Consider the following 18,282-nt stretch of genomic DNA (forward strand, 5'->3'; position numbering starts at 1 on the left):
TGCCCGTTTGAAGCTGACTTTTTACAAAATGTTGAATAACAATGGCGGGAGGTAACAGAACTTTTTCAACTTTGGCTCTCTTGAATGACGCCAAAGGGATGTATATCACTGTAGCAAAATCATTATAAAGTGATTTTTTTTCATAATGCCGCACCTTTAAGTACTTTTTAACAAACAATATATGAACAGTTTAGAGTGCAAAAGAAATGCTTTAAATGAGAATATTGATAAGTATTAGAATTTACCTATGGGTTAACTATAAATCCGCTGTTACAGAGTGCACTTCTTTAAAAACAATTACAGCGTTTAAAGAAAAGTTAAGAACATTAGGCTTAAGCCTACAGGTTTTGAGCAAGAAACACCAGCCTATCAACATTATCTGGGTTGAGTGTCCGATAGATCAATTCATTCATTCATTCATACTAAATAATTAGGTCAATCCACTCATGGGGGCTTGACCTAACACAAGCACCCCACTGAAAAAAAACCCCGAAACTCCAGTTTTATATCCAACAGAGGTTGTATTTTAAACGTAAAAATCGCCGAAGATCAGTGCCCATATTCACAAAGCATCTTAAGGCTAAAACGCGATGTCACTCTTAGAAAAATCTTCTCAAATTTTAAGATTTTTCTTTGAATTTTTCCTTGTTAAGTTAAAAGTAATTCACAAAGCATTCACTCACTCCTCCTAAAAACTGTTAGGAGGAGTGAGGAGGACTTTTGAGAAGCCTAAAAGTGTCTTAAACAGACAGAAACAGAGAGGATGGCAAGATATTCTCTATATGTTTAATGACAGTGATTTAATAGGATGCTACCAGCTTATATTATTATTATTATTATTATTATTATTATTATTATTATTATTATTATTATTACTGTGTTTCTTGTTTGTTTTATTTTTTTCACACCATCCACCAAGTTGTATTGTTTTAAACTCTAACTGGCAATAAAGCTATTCTGATTCTGACTTTTCTCACACAGCGTAACATAATAGCCTTGTATTGCTGCGTGATTTGTTCACTCCCTTCTCTCTGTGCTGTAACCTCTGCCCACGCTTTGATTGCAGCAGGTAACAGAGATTCATACTCGTATCTTGTGCTACACAGGAGAGGGAACGATACATTGATTAGCAGGACCAGTAATCACAGTAATCACTGACAGCTGTGTCTGCTCCACCATTAATATCAAATACATAAAGCGGTAAAATTACCAACGTGGACAGTTAGATAGATTTCCTTTATTGTCATTCAACATAACATCAGGAATGCATTTAAACGAAATGACGTTGCATTAGCCACAACAAAAACAGTTGAATAAGCAGCGAGAATACAAGAGTAAAAAGAATAAAAAGGAAATAAAAAGGATAAAAACCAGGTCAGGTCAGAGAGGGATTCTGTATAAATATATAAATATATCAGTGCAAAGTGTATGTGCAACAAGAGTTAACAACAATAAGTAAATAAATATAATAATTGGCATGTTGAACGACGTTTAAACATTTTAAGCTGCATACAGATAAATGTAATTTTGCTGAATTAAATTAATTTCATGATTACACGTTTCTTAATGCAGCCCAAATATGATCCGTTGATTTTATTCTCCATTCATTACTAGGAGCACAGAACGCTTTTTTTTTCCCTGTCTCTAACAACCAATCACAGATTTTAGCAGACTGCATCATACCCAGCAACAGGATCAACCACACCTCCTCACTAGGATTAAAATGTCTGTCAACTTCTTGCTTAGAGTTGATCTCAGAAACTTCCTGAATAACTTTTAAGCTAAGATTTCTTGCTAGGAATTTTTAGGCTAAGTTCGGAGCTCTCTGAGAGGACTCTGAGAAGCTTTGTGAATACGGGCACTGGTTCATTTAATCGTGGAGGCCAAAATCATAAGTGGACAAACTGGTGTCATGTGGAACCTGCAGCATCTTGCAGCCCTCCATCGCATCTTTCCTTTTTTTTTTTTTTTTATCACACTCCCACTTCTTCCGAAAGTCCTCCTGTTGTGTTTATCTCTCTTTCTCTCTTTGTCGTTTTGCCTTATGCCTTTCTCTTCTCAGCTAACCCACTGTGAGAAACCATTACAGACCAACTTTGCTCTCTCTAATTGATCCCTTTTCTCTCTCTGTCTCTCTTCCCTTTCTTCCGCCGCTCTCCCGCTGTGAGCGGTCCATTACATTCATTTCAGTTTGTGGAGCGTCACCACTTTCCCTCATGTTGTCTCCTTTTTGTCAGGTTTTTTTTTTTTTCTCCATTTCTTACCTCACAGTCCTCCTTAAGCCCCTTTGCTCTCACCCAAATACCTTTGTACCCTCTGAACTTGACTCACACAAGGGCTGAACTCAGTCGCCGACTTGCACGCGCGGTCCGCCCAAGCCGAGCTCTCACAGATCATCGAAATCGAGACACCACGCTTGACTGCCATCGTTTGCGACGTTTAGCGATGAATTTTAACTTTTTTGTTTTCCTGACTTTTCGCAAAGCATTACCCCTCGGCTTTTTTCGTTAAAACGCTACCATGCAGCAATGGTTAGCACTAGCTGCTGCATGTGTAAAATGACGGCGACTGTATCTGCAGTGGGGCGTTCTGCAGGCTGAACACACACCCACCCACACACACACACACACACACACACCTAACTCTAGTGCATGTACAGTTACACGTGCAGCACTGTTCTGACTGCAGTGCAGCACTGGTCCACCTTGGGCACCATTTTGTGTTGAGCTCATGTCAACACACAAATGTTAACATTTACTATTTGATAAAGGATGCAAAGATTAAAACACAATGATCACACAGGCGGAAATTAAAAGATATTACAGTTGCATGCATGCTGGTACTGTTAGCATTCCGTTCAACAGGAAAATACATAATTTCAACAAGAAATAATATTTAAAATGATAAAAAATTTGCTTTTATCTTTAAATTTGTTTATATTATTCTTTGGTTTTATTTGATCTAATTCTGTTTGATTGCATTCATTTCCTTTTTTAATCAAACAATTCAAAATTATTGATTAAATTGCATTTATTTTTCATTCTGATACAAAATGTAAAGCTGTTGATCATTTTGTCAAACAAATCTCTCCTAGACTTGAGCTCGGGGACCCTCTGCTCTCCTGCTGTGTTATTTAATGCTTCGTTATCCCCTTTGCGGTCTTTATTCGTACACAACCTGGAGGTAGACTTAGCAGTTCATGTTTTCCCATCTTTGGGGTTGAATACCTGGAATTGTCAACACACACTTTGTTTGTGTTTTGTACAAGATTAATGTGTGTGTGAGTTGCGTTCCACACCTGTGCAACCACCTCATCCTCATTTACTGATTCTTTGGTTCTCCTCCATCGCCGTTATGTGCGGCTCTTTCTTTAGAAAGGAAATGTTTCAGGCCCACTACCTGTTTTTAAGTCTTTTTTTCTGCTCACCCCTCCTTACTCCTGCATAATACCATCCATCCATTCTTTTCCCCATTATTTCCTTTTAGTCCCCCCCTTGCTGAGAAAGAAGTGACGCCCAGACACAGACACCCCTCGTCCCGTCGCTCTCGGCCTCCCTCCCTTCCTTCCGTGTCTGACCTTGTTTCAGTCTTTTTTCCACTTTCTCTCCATACTTTCTCACTGCAGTCCTCACCATTTTCCCTTTCATCTTCTGTCCACTTCTTGGTTTCGCTCTGTCATTTATAAATCTCTCCCCTATTTTACCCCCTGTTTTTCATTTCCTGTATTCGCTTCAGTATAATCTTGATCATTCTTTCTCCAAATAATTTACATAACACCATCTTTTCCTGTTGGCGTGATTCTGAAGCGCTTTTTTCTTTTTTTTACTTTTTTTTTCCACCCGACCTTTAAAAGAATTTGCATAGAGGACATATTTAGGGTTGCACAGTCAGTCACGACTCAGTTTTCATGCTTTGAGTAATTGTAAGTCCTTTTTTGTGCTCATTTGTCTGTTTCTTGCTCCCTTCTGTTTTGCAGTGCAGCATCTTTGTTGAGAAACTAAGAAAAGACTAAATAGCATCTTGTTTCTTCTCTCTATCCTCCCTCATTTAACAGCATCAGAAGGTTCAAAGCAAACACAAGGTGAGACGCAACAAGTCAACACTCGTCCTAAACCATGTCTGCATGCGTCTGTATGTTGGAGAAAAAGCACGTGTGACATACATTGAGTGTCTTACTTTCTACTTTTGAAAAAAATGGAAAGTCGGAAAAAGAAAATGAATCCATTTTCTTTGTCATGAAGCATCTTAACCTTGTTTTTTTTTATTATTACTAACACTAATGATCAGGTGTCTAGTTCAGACTAAGGAAAGTTGACTTTGAAGTTCCCAACTTGGTACTGGTATTGTTGAATGGCAGGCTCTGGTTTAGCACTGGTCAGTTCCCCTATGCAGCTGAACTTCAACCCACTGAATTTCAAAGACTTCTCTCTAGGGCTGCTATCAATTCCAGGGGCTTTTCTTTTCTAAGTTGAGTTTTTACTGCGTAAATGTAGAGTTTTCTTTTATTTGAAGCTTTTTAATAAAATGTGAACAACTTCACCAAACCAGACACCTATTATTATGGTTGACTGGGCAATCGGAAGTAATATGAAAAATGAAAGTCTTAACAAATAATTTAAAACGTGTCTTTGTGGGGCTTTTTTGTATTTTCAACCATGCAGTATTCACTCGTCGTGTGTTTTTTGTTACACCAATGGGTAGTGACGAATTCACTTGATTTTGCTCGAAATGGGTGATATTATCAGCCGACATTTGCCATCAAATGTATTATTGGTTGGTATCAGTATTCCACCAATATTTAAAATAAAAATAAAAATCATATGTTGTCGATTGAGACATGTGAAAAACAAATATGGCACTTTTTCCATTACTAAAGAACGAATGGGGAATTTTTATTTTTCACAGATTATGTTTGTTTGTGGAAATCATCCAATGAGGTATCACATTAAAAGTAGGCTAAACCTGTTATTCCTATGGAGATAAAAATGTGACCTAAAAACCCGTTGGCGGGAGGGGGCTTAATGTATACTGTATATCAGTATTGGTAATATCAAAAATGGACAATATTTGCAAAACGCGAATATCAAACAACGTATTAAAATATAGTGTCAGTAAACATCCATTAGTGAGACAAATGATGCTCACCCTGCAATTTCCTGTGTTTAATGTCAAACAGTCGGTTCAAGGTTTAATCTTACCATGTCATGTTTCAGTGAACTATTTAGCAGAGTGGAACCCAGACACCATGGGAAAATTCTGCTTTATGATGAACTGAAAAAAAAAAAAAAGAGCATCAAATCGGTACATATTTAGTTTCTTATTAAGAAAGTAATGGGTAGAAAACCTAAAAAAATTCCATGTTCTGTTACCTGTAGCTCTATGCAACCCAGTGAGACAAGTGTTTGTGCTAATTTAATAAAAAGTTGAACAAAAACAAAGACAGACTGGCTTAAAACTATTCAATAACTGCACAATGCAATAAATGTCACTGTAGTTGCAGTTAAAATACTGTTTTCTCTCCCAACAGTTACAGAATCATTTGAAAAATCTCAGCTTGAATATTAATATCTATAAAAATAATACTGTTACCTCTGTATAAACACTTTTAAACAGTTTGTTTGTTTTTTTGCTTGTATCATATGTAGGTTAAGATTAGATCAAATTTAGAATTACAAATGTTCTTCTTTTGTGAATTAATTTTAATGTATACTACCTGGGGCTGGATCAAAACTCGTATCTGTATTTCTTCTCAAAATGCCGATATACGATACAAATCTTGATCATTTCAATTCAAATGAAGTCTTACCAGAAAGACAGTTCAGAGTTAAATTTGCAAATGATGCAAAATGCCACACAGACATAATTATTAACAAACAGTTGCACAATATGTGCCACGTTTGGCTTTTTCTCCTCTAAGGGACAGTACGTGTGAGTGAGTTTTTTGGTGTGAATGTTTAGGGGAAGGTCTGGGTTAGGAAGCACTCAGAAATCTACCTAACTGTGTTTTTCATGCTGTTCAGAGCAGTAGTGAAAGCAGTGACTCCTAAAACAAGTATTTTATTACAAAATAAGCTATAAAAATATATATATATATATATATATATATATATATATATATATAATACATCAATATATCAATAATGGTGATGTTGTAATTTTCTATATCGTCAAAAGAGAAATCTTGATATATCTTGAATCTCGATATATCGCCCAGCCCTAATACTAACTGCATGTGAATATACAATGGTGTAACCACAATCACAAGACATGACAATGATGCCTTTGCAGCTGCATAAATAATAGCAAACTTAAAGCAAGCTTTAACATTTTCCTCTATCGTTGTTTCAGAGAGTGACCATCTGAGCAGTGGTGCATCACAGAGGTCGGATTCACTACTCCTCCTCCTCTTCCTCCTCTCCTCCATCCTTCTACTGCTGACCTGACCGTCCACCTCGCCGACCTCGCTCTTGTTCTCCAAGGGCTCGGGACTCATTAACCTGACGTTCACGTACAACAAAGCAATCTGTGCCCAGACAATGATCAAGGCAACACAATCTTTGTTAAACTATCACAAATGACATGTTGCCTTGAGTGAGGAATTCAATCAGGAACAGAGTGTTGCCTCTGAATGGGGCCACAGGGAGGACCTGCTCATTCAAAGTGGTTACCGTACTTTCTTATGTTCCTGTTCACTGTGGTGGGTAATTACAGGAGAGAATATTATGTACACGGCTCTCTGTCTGCTCATATCCCATACTCTATTGCCAGGAAAACATTGAGTTTTGTCAGGACTTGTTCTAATAAGCTTGTTTTACATTTATCAATTCAGTTTCCTCATTTTTCTGCAGCTGTTTCACTTCATTTAGTGGATACCTGCGTTTAAAAATTGCCAAAACTAAACGCACACCTATGTATTGTAGGTCATAGATCGTGTCGTTAACACAGAGTCATCCTTAGCTGCCTCATTTGGATCCAAGTCAGATAACCGTGTGGTACTTTGGAGGGGGAATAAGCAGGATATTGGGGTTTATAGTGGAAATCCTGGACCTGGACTGCTACGCCCCCTGCTGGGCTTGAAACAAACTGGTTAAACTGGAAGTTGAACTGGGATGGTCAGCACTGCCGTGATCCCACAGTGGGTTCTGGAGAGGAGAATCTCCATCGTTTTTCTCTGGATAAAGTGCGGGACAAGGTTTGTATGCAACTGGACACCAGATGTGCAGCTACCAGATGTGCTGCCGTAAACAGGTTACTACCCCCCCCACACACACACACACACACACACACACACATTGATCACATGATCCAAACTACTTTCACTACAGAGAGTGGGTAGGGTTATTATTATTGTTGTTTTGAACACTTTGCTATTTTTGGATGTGTGTTTCTATTATTTGTATGTTTTCCACAATTTCTGATCCAACGTTATCACAAAGTAAAAGAATGAATCATTGCTTATTCACTTTCTTCCCACTAAAAATAAAAAATGTATTTCAGAGGGTTTGGATTAGAAAATATCTGTATTTATTCTGAAAATTTTTCCCACAGTAGAAAAAAAGAGATTGGGAATTGTACAATAAATGTTAGCTTTGAAACCCCCCCCAAAAAAAATAACTGGGTGTGAAACGCTGTGAGTTGCATTGTTCCTGTGCTTTTTTTTGTTTACGTATTGTTTTATAAAAACCATTGATTGCCGGTTTGTTTATCGTTTCTGTTCAGTGCCATAGAAGTCGACAGCCAGCTGTGTTTCAAAGTTGTGTTGTGATGGTTGTTTTTTGTTTGTATAAAATGTCCTGTTTTCACATTTTAGTGAAGATCGAAGCTTCTTCTGTGAAGAGCCGACTGCAATCTGAGCCTTTCTTTTTCTTTTTTTACGTGGCACGACGGCAAAAATAAAATTAACGATTGCAACTCTGATTCGCGTCTATGATTATAATCGTTTTTCTATGTATTGATGTTGTGTGGAACCCCAATCCTTGCATGCACATATAATCTATTTTATTTTGTTGAACACACACATGTGTAATACACTGGAGTATAGAGATAAGCAGACTTCAGGGACTTAAAGTGACCTTGTGGTGTAAAAGGCCATTGTAATGTGAGAAACCTTGTGGTTTATTGAGCCGAGTTTTTATCTAGTGCTCGCTAAAGCCTGATAAGACTCAGGTACCCAATAGACTCTTGGTATTAATAGACTCTGAAGCATCATTTCCAATGCATGGACTTCAGACTAGTTTCTTCTGTCAACACGCGACGGTGGCCGAATGCTGAGCAGAAAGAGATGTTTTTATTTTGTCTTTTTTTAAAATAGATCTAAATAAGCTGTAAATGCATTTCCATTTATATAGGCTGTAATGTAGAATGTCTTGTGAAGCCACAGAGGCAATTTCCTGGATAATAAGGCTAATGTTTCTATTTCATGGTTTCTGATCTCTTCTGATGACATGTTTGTCAGTGCTGAGGCATGTTGCTGTGAAGTGGCTTCAATTTTGACCTTCAAATATGAATTTTCAAAGCCTGTGTCTTCATTCTTTTGCCATTATGAAATGATGAAGGGGTGAAATCGACAGACTGGGACGAACTTGGACTTTGGTGAAAGCGGCGGTCGTCGTTTTCCATCTCACACAAAATGCGTAACATAGAGGTTTTTGATACACAAATGTTGTTTTATGTCCTTTTTCAGGCATTAAACTTTGGAAGAGCCATTAAAGAAATGACATTTCTGATAGTTCCAGTATGTTTACACTGTTGTGTGGCCATGTCCGCAAAGGAATAACTACCACTTGATGCAAGTTTTATGAATGTAGACCATGTTATTTACCATGTATTTTTAGGTTGACAAGAATCCCAACTCAAAGGTTTCACTGATGTTTTTACTCTGCTGTGCAGATTTGGTTTTTAAGAGTCTGGCATTTAAAATCATTATTTCAACATAGCTTATTTTTTTTACATGCCTCCTCCAAACAACCATGTAATTACAGTTTGTCAAATTTCAGCACTGGAAACTCTACTATTACCAGTGAGTTCATATTTGATTGCACATCAGTGCTGATTACATTTTCAGAAGAAGGAAACGATGACTTTTAAAAGAAACAAACAATGGTGTTTTTGTAGTTTGATGGTCACTCACCTGGACAACAAATCCAGTGCTATTGTTTCCCTTTTTATTCCATTTTATTATTATTATTGTACAACTTTATATTGTATTAGAATCTCTATCGATTGTGAATTGGAAAAGTTTAAAAGTAATGGTTAGAATAAGCCATATAGAAATAAATATATATTTACTGTAACAATGATGCTTAGATTAATGTAGTTACTCCATGCAGGCATGGGGATTATCATCTTTAAGCAACAATAACCACAATAATGAATAGGTTTATGGTTGTCAGCCTAAGCTGTACGTGTCAAACTTAAGGCCCAGGGGCCAAACACGGTTCTCAACTGGTCTCACCCTGGGACTCACATTTTGCCATTGTCATTTTAACTCGCAACCTACTTTTTTTTTTTAATTCAACCAACCAAATTTAGTTTTTCAAAAATAGCTGTTAAAATAACACACACACACGCGTTTTAAAAAAAACATAAATCTATATATTTTCCTGTGCAACATGCATTTCACATGCCCGTCAAAAGAAAAGTTTCTTTCAAAATAAAAGACAAGTCCAACATGAGAGACATTGTGTTTTTTTTTTTGACCGGCTGTCTGCGACCCACTCAGTAGGTCCGTGACCCACTTTTGGGTCCTGACCCACCAGTTGAGAATCGCGGCTCTAGAACATCCAAATTGGCCAGCAGGAAGGAAAGAAAAATGACAGAGAAAGCGTGAATCAAATTGAATAAATGACCAATACCAATTACCAGGTAATTCAGTTGTAGATACTGTATCTCAGCTCCTCCAAATACACAAATTCAATGAAACTCCACAATGTTTGCAGGAACCCACAGCTTTCCCATGCTTATTTCTCATGATGGCAATCATTTTAAAGCTCAAACTTGTCTTCTTTTTCAGAAGCCTTGGATTTTTGTTTAAAATGGCCTTTTTGTATTTATCTTATGTAATATTCAAATTTTCCGAGACACTGAACTTTGGGTTTTCATTATCTGTAAGTTACAATCATCAAAATTTCAAGAAATAAAGGCTTGAAATATTTCACTCTAAGTGTCATGAGCCTATATCATGTATGGGTTTGAATTTCTGAAATGAGTGACAAAAAATATTGAACATTTTCATAATGTTCTAATTTTTTTAGATGTACCTGTACATATTTATCATCAGCGAAAGTGATATGGTATTATCTCGCCACTCGTAAGACAATAAAGACTCCTTCCACGAGGCTATATTCTACAGCATTGCTCCATGGTGCAGGTTTGTTATTCATATGCAGAAGCTGGCTTGTACCTGGAGGGTGACAGGTTCTAATCTGCTGTGACCATAACTGTAGGCCCATGAGCAACTAGGCCCTTAACCCCAAGTGCTCCCACACTGTGACAATCCACTGTGCCTCAGTTGAAGTACTCATCCCTGATGATGACACGCTTATCCTCAGGGATGGGTGTCAGTATGTGTATTCTGAGACCTTTTTATTTGAATCAGTAGTACAACATTAATGTCTGTTTTTAAAGTGTTTCTATTAAAACACAATCCTTTCATGCATGTTGTGTTTTGTGTTTGTTTTTTTTTTTGCGTAATAAATGTAGATCACGTGTCATTCACTTCACCTAACATTGGACTCCGCCTCCATTTAATGTTTTTGAACTGCACTAATCTTTACCTTATGGTTTAGAAGCAATAAACACTTTATCTTCTACCTAATAAAGCCATCATTTGGTATGTTTCTGACTAACAGAAATTCTTTTGTGCTAAAGGTTTATTTTTAAGTCCTGTAGAAATGCTGCTTTGGTCAAAGTATTTTTCTTTTTTGGAGGTTTGATTTTTACTGCAGGGAGTGATGAATGTTCACAGTTTAACACTAACACGCTGCCGTCAAATTCCTCTGCGGTAAGTGGAAATTTTTGTCGACCTCATTTAGAGTTTAAGGTGTGTACCTGTGGACAAGATTTGACACATCGCAACTCGCACGTTGGTCTTGATCTCGCAGGCACTGCATGGTGTGGCTTAGAAACCTGAGACCGCTGTTGCACAAACTAACAATGATTCATGCAAAGTAAGTATGATTCTGATGTAATCTGGCATTGCTGTAAACAGGGTTTTCTCAGGTTAGAGAATAATATATTTCAAATGTAGATTCAAGCAGAACTGATTCACATTTGCAATGATGACCAAGCCAAGAGGCAAAACTCCTGAAAGTCACCCAAAAAACTATTTTTCTTTTGTAAACTCAAATATTAGCTCCTCTGAAATGGTCTTTCCAGATTATCCTGTCAGGGTCAGGGAGATTACAAAGATTTCTAATCTGTTAATTGGTTCATGAACAGTTAGAGTAACAGTTATTAATGCCTGTCGGCTGACGTCACTCGCAGCACTATGGAGTCCAAATATTTTAATTGCACCTCAAATAAACAAGCTATGGCTTACGATAACGATATAGTTTATTCTTTAAGCATAATACGGATTAACATACGTCAATATCGTTCCACTCAGATGAGCCCAAGGACTTTGAGGACCCCTAGAGGCGAATGCTGCCACATGCGATTGCATAGTCCGCCTATAGCTAGAAACATCTATAAATGAATCCAACCACAAAAAGTCCATCTTTACAGCACAATAATAAATGTAAGAGATTTAATTTAATTCAATTCAATTAAACTTTATTTACATTACATGCAAATTACAACAATAGTCATCTCAAAGCGCTTATTAAAATATATAAATGTCAGGTTCTGTTTGTTATTTAGCCCTTGGGGTCCTTTTTAAGTTATTCTTTGTCTTTGTTTATTCAGTTTGAGTCTGGTCACGTGTTTAACTCTTGTCTGTGTTCCTGCTTGTGGCTCCACCCCCCAGTGACGTCTGTGTGCTTGGTTGGTGACTGATTAGCTCCCTCATGTTTCCACCCAGGTGTGGCCCATTCCTAATCAATCCTGCCTCCTTCTTTTTCTGCATTCGGACCCACACCGGACCGTAACATATAAAAACCCAACAAATCCACATGAACATGCATCAGCTACAGTGGTGAGGAAAAAAAACTCCCTTTTAACGAAAATAAATGTCCAACAGAACCGGGCTCAGAGATGTTTCCACAAACTATTTCAGTGCTCCTGTTGGTCTGTAGACACATTCATGTTTGCTGCAATTGGAAAAGGATCCCACACAATACAACTCAAAGTAAAACAAGCTTTCATATAGCAAGAGGCCTCCACCTGTGCAAAGTGAAACATTGCATAGGGGTCTTGCATTGTTGTTTGCAGGTCCTAATCTTGCTAAAAAAAAGTTAATTTAAATAGGGAATGAAAATGGGTCATCAAATTAAAAAAGGAACGAGCAGTGTTGTGCGAGAGGAATGAGTTACATTTAAAGGAATACCCTAATGGCACAGAGAATCTTTGCTCAAACACAGCCCAGCCTAAAAATTAGACACTTGGTTATTTAATGACTTTTTCTTAAAAACATGGGCTCCATTGTTCGAACGGCCTAGCTTACCGAGCATTTTGTCCAAAATACTTTTCACTGTGTGGACAGAAAATATACAATTATGCTTACACTATCACTATCTGTTGATCAAAGTTTTCATTTCAGTATTTTTTCTTTGCATGTTAAACTGTTAATGACATAATTTATTTTTATGAATAAATTTGAATATATTCTTACTGTTGCAGGTGTTTTGAAAGGATTCATGAAGATCATCCAATAAATGCATTTTGTTGACATTTCAAATCATTCAACTTCGCTGATCTTTCCAGTTCACCAGCTTGTAATAATCTGCAGACGTCAACTCTGTCCACATGTGCCATCCACAGAGCAGGAAATAAGACTGAATCACAGCATGAAATCTTACAACCTCTGAATCTTTCCCTTCTGGTACAAAGCTCTTCGTCTTTCAGCAATCTAAGCTTTATTTGCATGAGGAAGCAGAAATTGTGAGAAGAAAACAAAACAAAACAAAAAACCACACAATTAAAGATTTCTCAATTTACGAGATAAAGTTGTGTTCCTTAACAAGCTTGTAACCATTTCACGATCATTAACACATTACAGAAATATTTTTTCTGTATAAATATTGGACCGTTTATGCAATAGAAAAGAAAACTAACACACTTTCCCCCAGTGGTTTTACATGATTCCAAAACAGACTTAAGTGTCTTCTTAGAGGGCATTAGAGCTGATCAATAATATCATAAATTTCATCATATGACAAAGTTTGAACTCTAGCCTCTAAATCTTGTTTTTGTTTTCAAAATGAAAGTAAATTGATGTAAAATTGGGAAGAAGATTATAGCAAGATGGTCCTGGGTTCAAACCCCTGGGTGAACACTTACTGTGGGTCCTTCCTGTGTGGAGTTTACATGTTCTCCCCGTGCTTGAATGGGTTTTCTCCAGGCACTACGGCTTCCTCCCACAGTCCAAAAACCAGGGGTGGAAGTGACAAATTACAAATGCTCACGTTACTGTAATTAAGTAGATTTTTTTGGGGTAGTTGTATTTTTATGAGTAGTTTTTTTAAGTGTGTCATTTTACTCATATTTGAGTACAATTTATAACATGTAATCTACTACGCTACTTTTAAAATCAAAAGTCGCTACTAAGTATGCCCACAAATTGATTTCATCAATCTTTTCTAAAATGTACATTTGTTTGGCACCTCCCGGCCACCATACAGGCCGTATAATCTATGACGTCACTAAAAGACAACTCCACTGCAGCAGCAGGTACAGGTTTCTGGAGGTAGCATATCTACACAGCGGAGTAGGACGGAAGATTTTGAGACAATGAAGCCAAAATGGAAACAGAAGACAACACTTTCAACACTGAAAAAGAGGAAGAGCAGACAGAGGACGAGTGGAATGCCCGTGGCCATACCTGGAGGATTTTTTCATGTACAGAGGGAGAAAAGGAGACAGCGTCCAGATGCAGTGCAAACTTTGTTTGACCCCTCTGGTGATATCAGTTTACAAGACTTCAGCATCTAATCACAAGACACATTGCGGTAAGAGGTTTTACAGCTATACTTGTATGACATTGCTTTTTTTATTTCTCACGTGTGTAAAACGCACTCAGTGCCATTGACGAGAAAACTCGTCAATTGCGTTTTTTCTGTGACGGAGTTCTACTGTGAATGCAAGGCTTCTCTGCTGATGTAGTGACCACCTGGTGCCCTGAAGGTGGCAGCAGTGCACCTTTGGACGGTAGATTAGCAAGTGATGCTACAATAGCTAAAGAGGGAGAAGCAGGGACGAGGGAGATTATTGAACAATGAAGCGATATTGTTAAGTATTCAGCAGCTCACAGCACCACAAACTAACACAGAACGTGTGGACCTGAGTGGATTATTGATAATGTTGCGATCATGAGATGAAACCATCAACTAACTGGGCTAAAGGGCCATCTTTGCGTGTCGGTAGGAAGCGACGTCTGTGTGATTGACGGGGGGAGGAGATACAAAATACAGTCAGCAAAACATTTAACTGTGAGCCAGATAGCAAAATAATAATACATTTGCCTTCAAAAGCCTTGTCTCAGTGTTGTTTTATTTATTTATTTATTTTTAGAAGGAAACTAATATTCAGATGTTATAGTTTTCAATAAAGCAAAAACTAAAATTGCTTCAAAGTCACAGAGAATTTATTTTTTTTTAGAAAAAAGCCTGTTTTCTCAGCTTTTTGTTCTGAAACTGGCGATTTGTGTAAAACTTGCTCTATTCAACTGCTGCTTACGGAAGAATGAAACAAGCTACAAACAATTTTTTTTTCTGATATAAGTAGAGACTTTAATCTTTAAGAATCTGGTGTCAGATTTCAGATTGTCATAGTACAAAATATTCTGTGGGTCTTTAAAATCAGTCAAAATGCTCTAAAAAGGCTGGCACTGAGGGGGGGTAGAAAATCTGAAAATGGCTGGCACATTATTCAAACAATTATTAAACCAAAAAGTTTTTTTTTTGTTGTACAAAACAAACATAAAATATATTCTTTAAACCTAAATAAAATCCTTCAATCACTAAAATCAAGTATGTTCACTTTTGCACAAAACACTTCTTGCACGTGATGTCTTTGCTCTAGGTCTTCATCATCAAACCCAAAGTGTTCCCGTATCAGAGAATTTGACTTGCCACTTGTTAACCAAGCATTTTTGCCACATCTCTCCTGTCATGATTCAAGACCACTAGCAACAACTTTCGTGATGTTGGCCTGCAGGCTAGCCTTGGCTTTCAAAGGGGTGGGGTGCAGGGGAGGAGCTTGCATGTGCGTGGATTAAACAAGTTAGTATTAATAACATGTGTGTGCCAAGCTTTATTATTTGTAGATGTCCAAAATAGTGGGTTTGATTTATTTAGCGAATAAAACATGTAAAATAATATATACATATATGTATATATGTAAATACTTTTTTTTAAATAATAATTTTATTGCAATTGTTATTTTTGTAATTGTTGGGTGCATTAATTAAAATTTCAGCAATGTAACAGTACTTGTACTTGAGTACACATTTTCAGTACTCTTTCCACTTCTGCCAAAAACATGGGAGTGAGAGTGGTTGTTTGTCTGTGTGTGTGTTGCCCTGCAATGGACTGGCACCCTATCCAGGGTGTACCCCCGCCTAGCGCCTGAAGAAGCTTTATCAGCAGAGCCCCTCAACCCTGAAAAGGAGGAAGCGTGTTGTAAAATGGAAGGATCAGGAAAACTAGTTCTCACACCATTGTTGTTGTGAAGCCATTTGTCTTTTTATCTTCAATCAGAATCAGAATCAGAATCAGAAATGTTTTATTTGCCATGTACAGTTTTGAGGACAGTACAAGGAATTTGACTTGGTGGTTGGTGCACAAAACAAGCAACAAAAAGAAACAAAAGAAATAAAAACAACACAACATAGAACAACCCAGCAACAATAATAATAATAATAATGATAAATATAAAGGATGAGGGATAAATAAAGGATAGATAGAGAATAAATGATAAATAGGATAAATATAAATATATATATACAGTGCAGCAGGTATCAAGCTGGCGGAGGTGGTGATCGGGTGGGGGGGGGGTTCAGTGGGTGACTTGGGGTGTGTTCATGTGGATGGTGGCAGAGGGAAAGAAGCTGTTTTTGTGTCTGGAGGTTCTGGTCCTGATGGACCGAAACCTCCTACCAGAAGGGAGAGATTGAAACAGTTTATGACCGGGGTGGGAGGGGTCGGCCACAATCTTTCCTGCACGCCTCAAAATCCTGGAGGCGTACAGGTCCTGGAGGGAGGGCAGATTGCAGCCGATGACCTTCTCTGCAGAGTGGATGATACGCTGCAGTCTGGCCTTGTCCTTGGCCGTAGCTGCAGCGTACCAGATGGTGATGGAGGAGCAGAGGATGGACTGGATGATGGAGCTGTAGAAGTTCACCATCATCTTTGTTGGCAGACTGAACTTCTTCAGCTGCCGCAGAAAGTACATCCTCTGCTGAGCTTTTTTGATAAGGGAGCTGATGTTCAGCTCCCACTTGAGGTCCTGAGTGATGATGGTCCCCAGGAAGCAGAAGTACTCTACAGAGCTCACTGTAGAGTCTCCCAGGGTGAGGAGGGTGAGGGGGGCTGGGTTCTTCCTGAAGTCTGCTATCATCTCCACTGTCTTTAAAGCATTGAGCTCCAGGTTGTTCTGGCTGCACCAGGACACCAGCCGGTCTGTCTCCCACCTGTAGTCGGACTCGTCTCCATCAGCGATGAGACCGATGATGGTCGTGTCGTCTGCAAACTTCAGGAGTTTGACCGACTGGTGAGAGGAGGTGCAGCTGTTGGTGTACAGGGAGAAGAGCAGAGGAGAAAGAACACAGCCCTGAGGAGATCCAGTGCTGATGGTCCGGGGAGCAGAGATGGTTTTTCCCAGCTTCACGTGCTGCTTCCTGTCAGACAGGAAGTCTGTGATCCACCTGCAGGTGGAGTCTGGCACGTTCAGCTGGGAAAGCTTGTCCTAGGAATGTCCCCGTTACAACTTTTTCACTTCCGATACGATACCGATATTGCTGCCTTGCATAATGGCCGATACCGATCCGATGCGATATCAGCACGAATCATACATACTTTTATTACTTATTTTGTAGTGTGGAATGTTAGAAAAGGCTTGATCAAGTGATGTTACTCAAACAGAGAACCATAGTCAACAATTCCAGATTACTTCAGTTATTTTATACTGGTGGGAACAACTGAGGGCGGGGACAAAAACTTATCAGAGGGCTTATATCGGAGATTTTAGATGCAGTCCGATAAAATCTGATATTCGTTTTCTGACTGATATCCGATATCAATATCGGATTGGGACACCCCTATTCAATACCATCTTATCCTGGTGAGGATCATTCAGTTAATGTAGAACCCATGCACACACACACACACACCAAGTGACACACTAACATTCTTCCAATTCAAAGTTCATGCCGCAAAATCCCAATAAACACTTCTTGATAAACTTTAATTCCCTAAATAGAACTGATATGGTCTTGTAACAACATGCCTAAAACCACTGATACATTTTCTGTATTTTCAACATAGACAAGAAAGGTGTAAAGCTTCAAAGATGATCATCTTCACAAATCATCCTGGCGAACAACAAAATCTGATCTGATAGTGACCCTGAGTTTCTAGGGTTAGGGTTTGACCAGTTTCTGATTCTTCCCACCGTTCCAAACATGAGCCAATCTGGGCAGAATGAAACAGCATTTAGTCAATTCCTTAGTCTTTAAATCTACATTATACGTAAAGAGTAGCTTACAGAAATTGGGTGGAGAAAAATGAGAGCCTGTGTAACAAAATATAATATGTAAGATGTTGTAACAGAATTAACAGGAAAAACTAAAGATGTGCTTCTTTTGATAGGCTAATAAAGACTTGCACATGCAGTGTACAGATTCACGCTCTGATATTTCACTGCTGAGGAAAGGTGATTATTGAATTCTTGTCTTATTGAAAACGCATACGTCGATGACCTACATTTACTGTCTTTTTCCCCCCGCAATCATGTATCAAATTATGAATTCAAAATGTCAAGTGAAAAGCACTGACAAATGGCTAATTGGAAATAAATGAGGATCCATTCAAAATAACACATTTGCATTTACTTGCTCATTATTGAAGATGTGCAGAGTAACTCCCACACACTTTGGTGATAGTTGCTTTTTCAAATGCCATTTCCCTT

The 18,282-nt window shown here is 38.2% G+C and overlaps 1 protein-coding gene across 2 annotated transcripts in view; it reads left to right on the forward strand.

Annotated features, from left to right (window-relative positions):
- Nucleotides 1–7,911, forward strand: part of efna4 (ephrin A4) — a 48,174-nt gene extending 40,263 nt beyond the window's left edge. The window contains exons 4-5 of one of the 2 annotated variants that reach the window (XM_028471539.1): nucleotides 4,055–4,081; nucleotides 6,349–7,911. In XM_028471539.1, the coding sequence (XP_028327340.1) occupies nucleotides 4,055–4,081; nucleotides 6,349–6,443 (122 nt within the window). In that variant the 3' untranslated portion in view covers nucleotides 6,444–7,911. The remainder of the gene's footprint in view (nucleotides 1–4,054; nucleotides 4,082–6,348) is intronic. The other variant, XM_028471540.1, reaches the window with a different exon arrangement.
- Nucleotides 7,912–18,282: the final 10,371 nt, after the last annotated feature.

The sequence above is a fragment of the Gouania willdenowi genome, chromosome 16, assembly GCF_900634775.1.
Source record: "Gouania willdenowi chromosome 16, fGouWil2.1, whole genome shotgun sequence".
Lineage (NCBI taxonomy): Eukaryota > Metazoa > Chordata > Actinopteri > Blenniiformes > Gobiesocidae > Gouania > Gouania willdenowi.